Below are 15,268 nucleotides of genomic sequence, written 5' to 3' on the forward strand. Positions count from 1 at the left end.
GCTTGTTGATTATGGCAGCTTCGATTACCTTCTCATAGATGGTCTACGAGAGTATGTCATGCGCTGCCTCTCAGTGGTTAAGGTTAACTTGTAATAACCTCATTTCTTCACTGCATCCAGGCTCTCCCAAACATTGGGCATCTGTTGCTGTGTGCCATGTGCTGACATTCGATACCTTTTCTCCCGTTGCAAAGCATACAGTCAGGCTCAACCTTGCGGTCCCTCAACATATGACCTTCTCCCCTGAAGATGAAGAATCTTTTTGACCTGACACGGTCTCCGGTCCATTTCATCGCTATGTGGCCAAATTCAAGCTATCTAAAGCGGCGATTGAGGGACACCTGCTCTCTGAGTCGGCAAACGACCCAACCTATTTTTACTTTAGCAGTCGCCAGCAGTTTGAACACTGATTCAACTAGTAAGTTTCTAGCTGCCATTTTCGTGCCTCCGTGTGCCTTCCTCAGTCCTATGATTGCAAAGTCTTGCAAACTAGGTGGTCCAAACTGCTTTTCTAAGTCCTCGTAGATATCCTGCTTGGTCGTGATTTCATCAATGTCTTTAGATATCTATACTTGTGCCTCTTCCTCTTGCGGGGAAATTTCAAGACTTGTTCAGCTCCAGTATCAAATCTCCTTTGTGGGAGCGTCTGATTCGGCTGACGCTTTCTCTAAGGTTGACCAGCTCTGGATTGAATTTAACCTTCTTGAGGATATCGGCATATGTCATATCACCTTTTGTCGAGATGATAACCTATTCACTCGCAATTCGCACTTTTCTTTCATGCTTCCTTTTTGGGGTTTTCCCTCCTTTGGGTCGATTTGAGCCGGCGCTGCTGTTTCTATGATTTTGGTTTAGTTTGCCTTTCCCTTTCCCGGTGAGAGTCCTTTTTGCCTTTTCGCGTAGGACAGTGTACTTTGCAGCTGAATAGCGCATCAGCTCTAGTAAGGACCTATACGGAATCTACAATGAGCTAGCAGTCTCAAACGTATGGAAGACGCAAGATCTTCTTAAACGGTATTTAAGAGAAAAATTGACAAAAGTAGATTAGTTGGAAAACGAGGAATAAAATTTGGAAAATGCAGGCCCTGCTAATGGTGAAACTCTATTTGTGTATGGAATTAGACGATTCGGCGGCGAGATAGTTGAAAATATCCCGAAATGAGTTGCAGCGCTGTGAAGAAGAAACAGATTTACTTACATCTAAGGAAAGGTTATAGAGGAAATGTAATAGTTGCGTAACGATATCAGAATCAATAACTTAATACTGCAAAGGGATTCTTGCCACTATAGTATACTTTGGAGGATTTCTGGAAACGCAGTCTACTCGAGTAAACACTCTCTTCCAGCCACTGTACCTCCATATAGATCAGGACCTACTTTAATTTCCTTGCTAGCTCCACCACATCACAGCAGTTAGCAGATTCATTTGTTGAATAATTGTCATTCAAAATTTTAGTTAAAACGTTTTTCTCAGTAATTAAAATATCCCTAAGTGAAGACTTGCAACATTATTCAGAATCATGGACAAGTTTGAAGCGACTCCCCGACGAGAGCGGGAGTTACAATTGGCGAACGTTATCCGTCAAGTGATGGAACGCAATACGCAAATCGATAAGCTGAAAATAATGATTCAGAATAAGACATTGAAGCAGTTGCAGTCTGATGGCGCCCAGAATCTAATTTCACGAAAACGTCCTTCGCCCGAAGATCGATCCCCAGCGGCAATCATCTATGCAGTTCACGAGCTCATAATGGAGTACTTCCATTGGTTTGGGTATCAATATTCGGCCGAAATGTTTTCCTTGGAATCGGGATGTGATCCTGCTTGCCCGGAACGTGCGTATTTGGAGTCAAAGCTAGGGGAACATGATAAAGATACACCTATCCTAGTCGAGGAAGTTTTCAACTTGATTCGAAATAAAACTTCCAAGTCTAGTCCTGCGGCAGGAGAACCCAGTGCATGAGCAGTCTTTGGATTTTCGGAATTTTATGTATATTTTAATAGACATTTTAGGCAATAGTGATTTGGTTACTTGACTTCGTAAAAGCGTGACTGAAGCTGAGCTCGTAGCTCAACAGCCTCTCTATTCAGGCTTGAAAAACATACATTTGTCTTTAAAGTACTAAGCCTGTTGGTATGATTACCGTTTTGGGCTAATTAAATTTTTCGTTTGAATTCGCGTTTTCATGTGACTATTTAATGGCGGCCTAGTTTCAAAATGCATCGTTTGAGGGCAATTTTGTCGTTAGTTCTGAGATAATTGAACTGATAAGCGAACGGAATTTCCCCGAACCACCAAATTAACTGAGCAGAATGTGGTAATTAATCTCGTGTTATTTGCATCTATCCTGGGTCATCCATTCATTTCAAAACATACTGAGCTATTCAGTGAAAACCATGTTTTGATAACATTGAAACTGAAATACCATCGATAGCGTGGGTGATTGCTGCGAGGTTGGAAAAGTGCTAATGAAAATGACGCCAAAATGTTACCTTAAATAGCTTAGGGGGTGGGGAGCTCGATTATTATTTCGCATCAAAATTAGTCCCAATTAGGTTACAGCTTTAGCTTAGAGGCATATTTTTCAATCATACGGATTTAATGACATTATTAAAACAGCCATTTATAGTTTAATTGGCGATAGTTTGATGCATTGATACAGACCAGTAGGGTAGGTTTGGTGTTTGATAGCTTGGAAAGTAAATCGATTTATAGGTGGTATTCATCATCAACGGCGCAACAACCGGTATCCGGTCTAGGCCTAAGGAACTCCAGACATCTCGGTTTTGCGCCGAGGTCCACCAATTCCATATCCCTAAAAGCTGTCTGGCGTCCTGACCTACGCCATCGCTCCATCTTAGACAGGGTCTGAATCGTCTTCTTTTTCTACCATCGATATTGCTCTTATAGACTTTCCGGGTGGGATCATCCTCATCCATACGGATTAAGTGACCCGCCCACCGTAACCTATTGAGCCAGATTTTATCCACAACCTGACGGTCATTGTGTAGGCTACGGAATCGTCCATCCTCATGTAGGGGGTCAAAAATTCTTCGGAGGATTCTTCTCTCGAACGCGGCCAAGAGTTCGCAATTTTTCTTGCTAAGAACCCAAGTTTCCGAGGAATACATGAGGACTGGCAAGATCATATTCTTGTACAGTAAGAGCTTTGACCCTATGGTGAGGCCAGATCTCCCATCAGGCGCGACCCCAGCTGGCGGATTGGGGCATACCTATTGATGTGTAAATATGTGTCCATGCACTTTTCTTTTCTGACTGTGCATGGGCTAGTGTTTGCTCATCTCTGGTGCGCGGACCAAAATGGCTATGGGAAGGATACCCAGAACATAAAACCACTATGGAAGACGAGAGAAGGAGAAAACTTACGGTGCAGGGGCTCAGAACCCCAGTACCGGCGGCTTTTGGGAGTGAGCAAGCGGGCTCCCGGTCGTCGATATCCCTTGACCGCAATGCCTCGTCGGTGGACAATTTGGCCACCGTGGCATCTTATGCTACAAGTGTTGTAGATTTGGAAAGGGAAGTGTTCAAGCGAAGTACTCGGAGGTCTCTCAGATCGGCAGTATGGATTCCGTAAAGCCAGATCAACCATTGATGCCATCAAAATGGTTACTGGTTTGGCCGAAGATGCAATCCACGGAAAGGGCAGTACTAGCAAATATTGCATAGTAGTGACCCTGGATGTGAGAAATGCATTCAATTCGGCCAGTTGGAACCTAATACGGGAATCTCTGGCAAAGATTGGTATTCCCGCTTATCTTGCAGCTATTGTCAACAGCTACTTACAAGAACGGAGACTTTGGTATGACACCGATGATGGACCCACTGCTGTGGAACATCATGTACAACGATGTTTTTAATCTTCCCCTTCCGGAGGAAACCACGGTGGTGGGCTACGCCGATGATATAGCGCTGGTTGTTGTCGCAAAGCATCTCGAAGATGCTGAGTTATACTCATGCGAAGCGATCAGTGCTGTTAAGAGTTGGTTAGAGGGTTCTGGTCTGACACTTCCGGTGGAAAAAAACGGAAGCGGTCCTCATCACCAAGCGCTGTAAAAGAAATTTTGCCTGTATTCAAATTGGGAATCATATCATCATTTCTAATCCTGCGATCAAATACTTGGGAGTGATGATAGATGGGAAGCTTAGCTATAAGCCACACGTGCAGTATGTCTACGACAACGCATCCACTGCGAGTGTGGCCCTGGCAAGGATGATGCCAAACGTGGGAGGGCCCCGGCATGCTTCCAGGTTGCTTATAGCTAGGGTAGTGAGTTCGATCCTGCTCTATGCAGCTCCAGTTTGGGGAAAGGCATTGCAGGTTACATCTAACGCTAACAAATTGAGTTCAGTCTACAGAAGAACAGCCCTTAGGGTGTGCTCGGCATTCAGGACTGTCTCAGATGATGCAGCATTCGTCGTCTCTGGAATGATGCCCATTGATATTCTCGCAGATGAGATGACGAATATATATAGTGCGAAGTCTATCTCTCCTTTATCGCACAGGAAGAACGCCGAAAGGGAGAGATCTCTAAACAGATGGCAAGAGCGTTGGAAACGCTCGGGGAAAGGGTCGGTGGACAAACAGGCTCATCCCTGCTATCAAGGAGTGGTTGGAGAGAAGGCACGGTGAGATTAATTATAATCTTACTCAGTTTCCCACGGGGCATGGAGGATATCGCCGTACTTGTTCAGGTTTAAACTAGATACCTCACCCGATTGTCCAAACTGGGATGGAGTCCCAAAGGACCCAGAGCATGCATTCTTCCACTGCCCAAGGGGTGTGGAGGAAAGGAAGAACCTAGAGGAGACTCTAGGAGAGGTGCTTGTACCAGAGAATATGGTGCAAAGAATGTTAGCATGTCAGGAAGACTGGGATGCGATCAATATACATAGCAAACTGTGAAAGGCAGAGGAGACCAGAAAAGCGCGGTTACGTACGCCGCCTAGAGACGAAAGGGGACCAAGCTAAAATCAACTGACTCCACCCCGTGATGTAATACCGTACGGTGGTTCCACGGGGCTTGGGGGGAGTCGGGGGTGGTTTTAGTGGGTAAGAATCCCACACACTGGCGTGTCCAGCCTAGTGTCTTTTAAAGATTTCCACCTCCTCAAAAAAAAAAAAACGAAGACGTTTCGAGCGGAACAGTCCTTGTAAGCTGAAATAGGCTCTGTTGGCTGACAACAACCGTGCGCGGATTTCATCATCGTAGTTGTTATCGGTTGTGATTTTCGACCCTAGATAGGAGAAATTGTCAACGGTCTTAAAGTTGTATTCCCCTATCCTTATTCTTCGTGTTTGACCAGTGCAGTTTGATGTTGTTGGTTGATTCGTCTTCGGTGCTGACGTTGCCACCATAAATTTTGTCTTGCCTTCATTGATGTGCAGCCCTAGATCTCGTGCCGCCTGCTCGATCTGGATGAAGGCAGTTTGTACGTCTCTGGTGGTTGTTCCCATGATGTCTATATCGTCAGCATAGGCCAGTAGTTGGGTGGACTTGAAGAGGATCGTACCTCTTGCATTTACCTCAGCATCACGGATCACTTTCTCGAGGGCCAAGTTAAAGAGGATGCATGATAGGGCATCCCCTTGTCGGTTGGTGGTATTAGCATCTGGGTAATTTACCCTGGAGAGAACTGAATTCAATGAGTCCGAAGATTTGATTTTCCAAGCGTCACTTATAATTACCGAACCACCATCCTAGAGTTGTGTTCTGTTCAGAGAATTCAAGTTTAACCAGCATATTCAGGAAAAAATCCAAGTTTTATTAAGTTCATCTGTAATTACATTTCACAGCATCGTTCGCAATACAAATAGCTGCGAAACCATATTCCACTCAAAGGACTTTTTCCCTCGGTCATCGGTCCAATCAGCAGAACAAAGTAGCTGTGCTAATATTGTGGTAGCGAATCAATTTTCTGCCTCAATTTATACAGAGACAAATTTCGTAATATCATAAAACGAGCTTTTGTCCATAAAGCGTGCTGGAGTGCTCGCCGCAATTTCTTCACTTTTACAATTTTCCCTGGTAAAAATGGGTTTCCCGCTACTGTCTCCCCGTCGGTCTGATCCTTGCACTACTTTATTCCAAAGGACTACACTGCACTGCAATGGCAATGGGATTAAATGCTGGAAGTCGTAAAGTCAATTGCTTGAGTCAAAATCGTGTTATTTCTGCTTGTCGAGTTAATTTCGCTATGAAAGAACGGTTCCCAGATGGGAGTTCCTTCTGGAGATAGCGAAATTATGGTTGGAGCGCTTATGCGAGAAATATGTAGCTGATTCGTCTTACTTTTTCTACCAGAGAATCTGGGGTGGGTACGATATGTTGAGGCAAAATAGCAAATAGTAGGGGAGTAATTAAAGTTGCTCTTCGGACAGTTTCAACCACTAGGGAAGGGTCCTTGGGTGCGTTTGCTGAACTTGAATTTAATCGAAATATACTTGGACTTTACACAAATACTGCGGACGTTATGTAGGACAACCAAGAGCATGCTGAATTTAATGTTTAAAACCTGATCTGAGTAAGTAGGTTGTTATTCGCATGAGATAGCACAGGAGCTCACCATTACGCACGTAGGCACAAACCATATTCATGAAATTTCAAGGTAAAAGGAAAATTCTCCTTATCCTCATATTGCGCGTTCGAGAGAAGAATCCTCCGAAGAATTTTTGGCCCCCTACATGAGGATGTGGTCAAAGGGTAGTATAGGTCCCAGGGCGAAACGTGGATTGGTACCCACGATGGAGCATAAAACCTGGGAAATGCCTGCTGAACCAACACCAACAGCTCTACTACCAAACCCAATCTCCACCTCCACAAGGTGACCGCTGGGAGCTCTTTCGTAACGAAAAGCTGCAGACGGGGAAGGATGAAGGCGAGTCTCCCGCGCCTAAAAACGGGACAAACTGTACCAACTGGTCCTCCAGGTTGGGGGTTGGGTAGGGCTGACAACCCTACATGGAAAACAACTTGTTACGAAGCCACAACAGGATCCTCGGACTGGACGGATTTTAAAACGACGGACTCGGCAACGACAATGGAATAACGACTTGCGCATTTTCTCATGGAACGTGCGCTCCCTGTACAGAGATGAAGCTGACCAGTAGCTAGCCGATACCCTGTCCCAATATAGGGCTGATATAACAGCGTTGCAAGAGATGCGATGGACAGGGACCGGTTTCCTGGAGAAGAGCCACTACACTATATTATAGCGGTCATCCAGTAAACCATGTGCTCGGAGTAGGTTTCTTAGTCAGCCAAAAAATGAAACCTACTGTTATCGGCTTTGAAAACATAAGCGAACGGCTATGCACTCTGCGCTTGCGAGGCAAGTTTAGAAATATAAGCCTCATAAACGTTCACGCCCCTACAGAGGAGACTGCAGAGTCGGAGAAGGATACCTTCTACGAGGCAGTAGAACGAACCTTCGAAGCCTGTCCCAGATATGACATCAAAATCATACTTGAGGATTTTAACAGCCAAGTAGGGAAGGAGCCCGTATTCAGGCGATACGTTGGCTACCATAGCTTACACGAAAAAACAAATGATAACGGACTGCGGATTATTCAATTAGCAGGGTCACACGAAATGGTTGTTGGAAGTACCTGGTTTGCGCGGAAAGCGGTCCACAAACATACGTGGGCCTCTCCAGACGGGACCACTTTCAACCAAATTGACCACGTGTTGATCGAACGCCGCCACCTCTCAGCCTTGATGAATGCCAGAACATATAGGGGGGCCAATATAGACTCGGATCACTATCTCGTTGGCATGGTGCTCCGAGCTCGAATAACAATACCACCTAGAATCCCCTATGACAATCAGGTGAGAGTGAACACTGAAGCCATCCACAACACAACCCTCCGCGACACCTATAAGAGGGAAATGGATGCCGCAATAACCGCAGTCAATAGAGGACCTGGAGATGAAGCATCAACAAATGATCTTCACAATCACCTGAAGAACGTTATCATGGATACGGCCACAAACATACTTGGCCCCAGCCGCAAAAGGAGTCGGAGCGGCTGGTTTGACGATGAATGTAAGCTAGCAACGGAACAGAAGAATGCCGCATACCGAGTAATGTTGCATTCTCAGAGAACGCGGACACGCGCAGAGACTTATCACGAACTCCGTCGAGCGGAGAAGCGACTTCACAGACGGAAAAAGGAAGCCTGGGTGAACCAACAAGTCTGTGAACTAGGAAAGTACAGGGAGCAACCGCACCAGGCGCGCAAGTTTTACCAACAAGTCAGCAGGATGAAACTTTATACACCTCGATGCTCATCCTGCCGAGACAAAGAGGGAAATCTGATTTCCGACAGAATGGGCATATTAGAGCGATGGGTTGAGTACTTTGATGAGCTACTGAACAACCAGAACATCGGCGAGTTGGAGGTCCCGCCAACTGAAGACGACGGACAAATACTGCCACCACCAAGTTTAGGAGAAACAGTCCGTGCAATTCAACGGCTAGAAAATCATAAGTCGCCAGGAGCCGATGGAATTATAGTCGAATTGGTTAAATATGGAGGCGACCATCTACACCAAGTGGTTCATCAACTTGTGCTCAAGGTATGGGACAGCGAATCAATGCCTGACGATTGGCAACGAGACATTATCTGTCTCATACATAAAAAGGGAGATATCACACAGTGCAGCAACTATAGAGGCATAACGTTGCTGCGTACCATCTATAATATGATATATTCTCCACTTTCTTGCTAGGCCGGATAGCCCCATACGCCCAAAACATCATTGGCCCATACCAAAGAGGCTTCACTCCAGGCAAATCAGCAACAGATCAGATTTTCTCTGTGCGGCAAGCGATGGAAAAACTGTTGGAATATGGACAACAGTTGCACCATCTGTTCATCGACTTTAAAGCCGCCTATGATAGCATAGCCAGGGTAAAACTATACACGGCCATGAGAGGATTCGGTATCCCGACGAAATTAATAAGACTGACTAGGCTGACCCTGACCAATGTGCGAGGCCAGATAAAAGTAGCAAGATCACTCTCAAGACCATTCGACATCAACAACGGTCTACGACAAGGGGATGCGCTATCATGCGTCCTCTTTAACCTGGCCATCGGGAAAGTGATCCGTGATGCTGAGGTAAATGCAAGAGGTACGATCCTCTTCAAGTCCACCCAACTACTGGCCTATGCTGACGATATCGACATCATGGGAAGAACCACCCGAGACGTACAAACTGCCTTCATCCAGATCGAGCAGGCGGTAATTGGCGCGAGATCTTGGGCTGCACATCAATGAAGGCAAGACAAAATATATGGTGGCAACGTCAGCACCGAAGACGAATCAACCAACAGCATCAAACCGCACTGTTCAAACACAAACACGAAGAAGAATAAGGATAGGAGAATACAACTTTGAGACCGTTGACAATTTCTCCTATCTATGGTCGAAAATCACAACCGATAACAACTACGATGGCGAAATCCGCGCACGGTTGTTATCAGCCAACAGAGCCTATTTCAGCTTACAAAGACTGTTCCGCTCAAAAGGTCTCACCATAGGGTCAAAGCTCTTACTGTACAAGACTATGATCTTGCCAGTCCTCATGTATTCCTCGGAATCTTGGGTTCTTAGCAAGAAAAATTGCGAACTCTTGGCCGCGTTCGAGGGAAGAATCCTCGGAAGAATTTTTGGCCTCCTACATGAGGATGGACGATTCCGTAGCCTACACAATGACGAAATGTATGAGCGATAGCATGACCATCCGGTTGTGGATAAAATCCGGCTCAATAGGTTACGGTGGGCGGGTCACTTAATCCGTATGAATGAGGATGATCCCACCCGGAAAGTTTATAGGGGGAATATCTATGGTAGAAAAAGAAGACGAGGCGGACCCTGCCTAAGATGGAGCGATGGCGTAGGCCACGACGCCAGACAACTTTTGGGGGTATCGATTTTGTGGACCTCGGCGCAAAACCGAGATGTCTGGAGTTCCTTATTAAGGCAGGCCTAAACCCGATACCGGTTGTTGCGCCGTTGATGATGATGACATATAGTCAATCGTTGAATTAGTTTGCTCGACTGTGGTCTCGTCACCCACTTATAATATTCGATGTGGGCGGCATACCCAACCCAAATAATCGTTCTTAGAATGTTTCGATGGCAACAGCAGTACCTCAGAAAGACTATTATCCATTGTTGTAGCTCTGGCCATGGAGGCATCATCATTCCCACCTCACCATTATGACTATTAATCAGTGAGTCATAAGTGCTCCGTAACGATTTAACCGATTAAAAATAGTTCGTGATCCTTTGACAATTCCACTCATAAGTCCATATCTGGGCAAAATAGCGTCAACTGGTTTTCTCAATGAAATCGAATATACATTTACGTGTTCTTATGCTCCCCAGATAATTGTATGTATCGCGGTGAGGAGTTAACACCTCAATTGATGACCCTTTGAAGTATGTTAAAAGCTTGATGACCCTGATATTAGGTGACCTCATTGTAGTAGATATCTTTATCGCAGAGAAGCGGTACATTCCTTCAGGTATGAAAGGTTTTGTGTATTTCTTTTATAAAAGCATTTGAGCGAACACTTGTCCTATTATTACCTAGCACGTATGCATATATTATGTGAGAATATTCACTTTCGCGTGAAGCACAGAAGCGACAACTTTAACCTATTACAACCTTGTTAGTAATAGTTAGATTTGTTATATGTTACAGTCTATATTGCCGCAACATTTCGTGATTTTAGGATGAACTTAACGGGGGTTCGCACTTAATTACTAAATATATTAGTAATATACTACTATTAACTTTATTTGAAAAAATATCGCGATGCAGGGTATCTTGAAGCCAAAACACCACCTAGTGACAGCCTCTTGATTTTTTTCAGATTTTTTAGTTGGGTAGCTTCCGAGAATGGGTTCGTGAAAGGAATGATCACTTTCGACCCCTACACTCCTCACCTTTCCAACAAATGTTGAAACTAAGGGTTCGGAAAGTACTAACCGAGCACTTTCATTTGATATCCCACGTTACTATATTTGGAGAAAAAAAAATGTACATTCCCCTTTTGAATGTAAGGGACTCCCCCTTTAAATTCGACGCAGAATGATGTAACTCACTGTATGCGGGAGTGTTCACAGTTCGCACCTTATCACTAAATCCGGTGTCAATCGCTACACCCGTTTCAGAGAAAAATGCGTGCGACAGACAGATGGACAGACAGTCAGTAAACCGATTTTAATAAGGTTTTGTTTTACACAAAACCGTTCAAAATGGTCTTACACTGTTTGAAAACTAATACCTAGTATCACTTCTGTCCTCCATCTTCAAAGCTTTCGAGAATTACATGAATCTACTGTGGAGGAGCGGATTGGTTTCAGCGGGGAGCCCCCTCATTAATTTCCGAACTTCTAATAATGGAATAGAGAACATCCCAATGGTGGCGATTTCGAAGAAAGAGGAACCATTACAAAAATAACTATGGAACTCTAGGGTTCACCAAGCCAGGTAAACGGTTCATCAACCAAGGAGCTCATCCATATTCTTTTCCTGATGAAGTAATGGGAAAATGCAGGCACACTACAAAAATTAATCTTGGTCCTTAAGCGATAACCAAGGTTCTTTGCGTGTCCAGATGGCTCAAGTGGTTAGAGCGCTGGGCTGTCGTAGCGGAAGGCCGCGTTTCAAATCTCACTATTGGCAGAGTACCTGAATCAAATCAGGGTAATAATCTCGGGCAAGCGTAATACTGACCACATTGTGTCCTACAATGGTTCATTGCAAAGAGGTTAACACTAATTTAAGAGTTGGTAAACACTTTATTAGAAGAAAAACGTTGCCTTTTACGAGAAAGCTGACGATTCTTTAGGGCGAATTCTTGAGCAGATATCTGTTTGTAAGGGGTTAATATTACCTTAAATGAGATTCACCCAACCTATTCACGCGTTCAGAGTGTAACGACGTTCACTTTCTCCTATCTCAAACAGATTTGGTATCGCCTATGTCGCAGTTGAATACTTTCTAGTGGAATTTAGTAATGTCCTCACTTCAAGATCTCATTGTGTCCCATCACTTTATTTGGTTTTCTGCCAGATTAATAGTTTCTGTTCTAACCATTTTTATAAAATTAAATTATCAAAATTATTACTCAAATCAAGTAACCCTGGTTTATTGGTAAACTTACTGATCAGTCCGAAAACGAATACGCCTTAGGCGGACATCGAAGGTGCCTTCAATTATGCCTCATTCGCGGCAATTTGTGATGCGGCAAGACAGCATGGAATCGAACCGCTGCTAATCAGTTGGATCCTTCACATGCTAGAGTGGAGAAAAATCCACATATCGGTCGGCCAAAAGTCTATTGAAGCAGGATGCCTCAGGGGCTGCCCACAGGGAGGGGTTCTCTCTCCACTGTTATGGCTCGTGGTGATGGATACCCTGCTGTGGCTCCTGGAGGACAAAAGGTCTGCTCGCAAACATTTGCGGACGACCTAGCCGTAATAATTACCGGCAAGTTTGTGGACACAGTATGTGATCACTTGAATGCAACTCTGCATGAAATCCAGCGCAATGGACTCACGGTGAACGCTAGAAAGACTGGACTAGTTATGTTCACTAGGAACGTCAGGTGGGGTAGCTATACGCTACCCACTTTAGTAGGGGCGGAAATCCAGCTGTCACAAACAGTCAAGTACTTAGGAGTACATTTCGACTCCAGGTTAACGTGGAAGCATCATATCCAGGAACAATATTAGAAATCCTGAAGATTGCTCTGGTGCTGTAGAAATGCGATAGGTAACACGGATATACTGGATGTATACATCCAGTATAAACCCCATTTTGATGTATGCATGCATCGTCTGGTGGCCAAGACTGAACTTTGCTAACAGCAGGAAGCTGCTAACGCAGATTCAGAGACTTGGTTGCCTAAGTATTACTGGAGCAATGAGTACTACACCGACTGCGGCACTTGAAGCTATCCTAAATTTACCCCCATTCACTTGGAGGTGAAACGGAAAGCAACCAACGACTCATGTAGGCTCGATACCATTGGGGCGTGGAAAGGCGGCCAATCAAATGGTCATGCGTTTATCAGGAAATTCCTTGAGAAACTTCCGGTAGCCCTGATGCCGACCGATCATATGGTTTCCAGATTCGTCTTTGAAAAGACATACACTGTCGTAATTACCGAAAGAGAAGAATGATCGACAAGTGGCCATGAGTCTTTTCAGATTACAGACCTAATAATCTTCACCGACGGGTCAGTCATGGAAGATGAATTGGGCGCAGGGGTGTTCTCGGAGAATCCGATTATAGAACTGGCCCGACCCCTCGCAAAAAATGACGACCATATTCCAGGCGGAGATATATTCCATTTCATTGGCAGTAGAAGAATGTCTGCGACAAAAATGGAGGGGTCGCACCATTCGAATCTGTTCCGACAGTCGGGCGGTATTATCAGCAATAAATGGCAACGACATATCAAGCCCGTTGGTGTGGAGTTGTCATCAAGCGCTGCTGAAACTTGGCCGACTGAACGAAACATTCCTGATGTGGGTGCCGGGGCACTCTAACATCGCCGGTAATGAGGAGGCTAACAGACTGACTCGCTGAGAGTCTGGATCCACAATGGTGGGGCCAGAACCATCTCTTGGAATCCCACCATCTACTGTCAAGTCTACTCTGAAGGGTGAAATTGTAAGCATTCATGCAACCGAGTGGAGAAATTTGGACTCTTTCCGGTAAACGAAAATCCTTGTGAAAGAGCCTAGGGCCACTAGAGCGGCATTTTTGTTGTCCCTTAAGAAGTGGGATATGAAAACCCTAGTAGGGCTTTTGACGAGACACTGCTCCTTAAACTACCATATGAAAAAGATTGGGATGGTGGTTTCGGCTATGTCCAGCCAATATGAGGAGGAGGAGGAGACCGCCCTGTACTTTTTATGCAGCTGCCCGGCATCCTCAGATCTCAGGCGAAGACAACTTGGCAAGGTTTTCTTCAATGAAGAATCTGCACACTCTCTGCCTCTTGAGAATGTTCTCAGATTCGCTAAAGCCTGCGAACACCATAGGCGGGAAGCCATTGAATAGTCAATTTACGGGGATAGTACAAAGGGCCTAACAATGGCCTGAATGCTCGGCGCTGCGGCTCCCCCCAGTAAACGAAACTAACTACTGATCAGTCGTTTCTCGGGGAGATCTCAAGTGATTTTCGGGAAAATTTCGCCTTATGAAGATTTATTTTTTTATAGTACCAGATTCCGGTTCACACCAGGAGCAAAATTAAAGTAATCCAATCCGGAAGTTTAGTCCCCTTGACGCGGCTTACCAAGTTGATTCAGAGTTTAGGGTTCTAATAGCATTGTTACTTTCATTTCAGGCGGCTACGCTACCAAAGAGGGCAAAGACTAAAAGAGAAGATGTGTTATTACTTAATTATATTTGGCATCCTGTGAATTTTTTTAGTAGTGAGCAAACTTTGATCTTCCATTCTTCGAAATCGATAATTGACTAACTAAATTTACAATGCATCGGCTCACTGAGGCAACTTTTTGATGGTGGTCAACTTCTTCTGCTACCACGAAATGTATTTCTAATTTCTTTGTTTTCTTTGTATTTTCTTCACGCCCCATCAAGGAAAATATTAAAAACTAACAGTGGGTAAAGCAAGCAACATTTGCACCGAGGGTAGAATTCAGGTTCACTAGATGAATTTCAAAATATCGTCAACATTGGATTTAAATTTAATGTTGCAGAAGTGAAAACGTGGGTTAAATATTCTAATCACGATGTTTTTCCTATCATTTTAGAAAGCACCGCCTTTCCTCGACTAGAAGTAGACTTTCAAAAAGTGGGTAAACTTTCTTGGACTTCTGGGTCCGGTTTCTTTGTGGTATAGTCGTCGTCGTCGCTGACGACGAAGTCCAACTGCATATTTGGGCCCTTGGTCTTGCGTCGTATGTCGCATTTCAGGAGACTCCCATGTAATCGTATCTGGACTGCCATTGGTCCCTATTCTGCTCTGCTCCTACTATTCTCCTGGGAACCCTCGCTTGAAGGTGTTCATAATTTTCTCAGAAGTTTGTTTGATAATTTTTATTTCGCTACCGTAGTATAACATAGCTCTTAATATTCTATCTATATAATATGAGCCCTCTTTGCCTGTGCATACAGTCGGCTCGAAGATCTTATTCGTGAGCTGAATTTATTATTTGATTTCACTATATTTGTCAGTTTGCAGCTGTGGCT

General features: G+C 44.5%; 1 protein-coding gene across 1 annotated transcript; it reads left to right on the plus strand.

Moving 5' to 3' along the window:
• The first annotated feature begins 1,405 nt into the window (after positions 1-1,405).
• Positions 1,406-2,176, plus strand: LOC119659612. Its single transcript, XM_038067785.1, has one exon. The coding sequence runs from the start codon at positions 1,521-1,523 to the stop codon at positions 1,962-1,964; it is 444 nt and encodes a 147-aa protein (XP_037923713.1). The 5' UTR covers positions 1,406-1,520; the 3' UTR covers positions 1,965-2,176.
• The last annotated feature ends 13,092 nt before the right edge of the window (positions 2,177-15,268 follow it).

Source organism: Hermetia illucens, chromosome 6, assembly GCF_905115235.1.
Source record: "Hermetia illucens chromosome 6, iHerIll2.2.curated.20191125, whole genome shotgun sequence".
Taxonomy (NCBI): domain Eukaryota; kingdom Metazoa; phylum Arthropoda; class Insecta; order Diptera; family Stratiomyidae; genus Hermetia; species Hermetia illucens.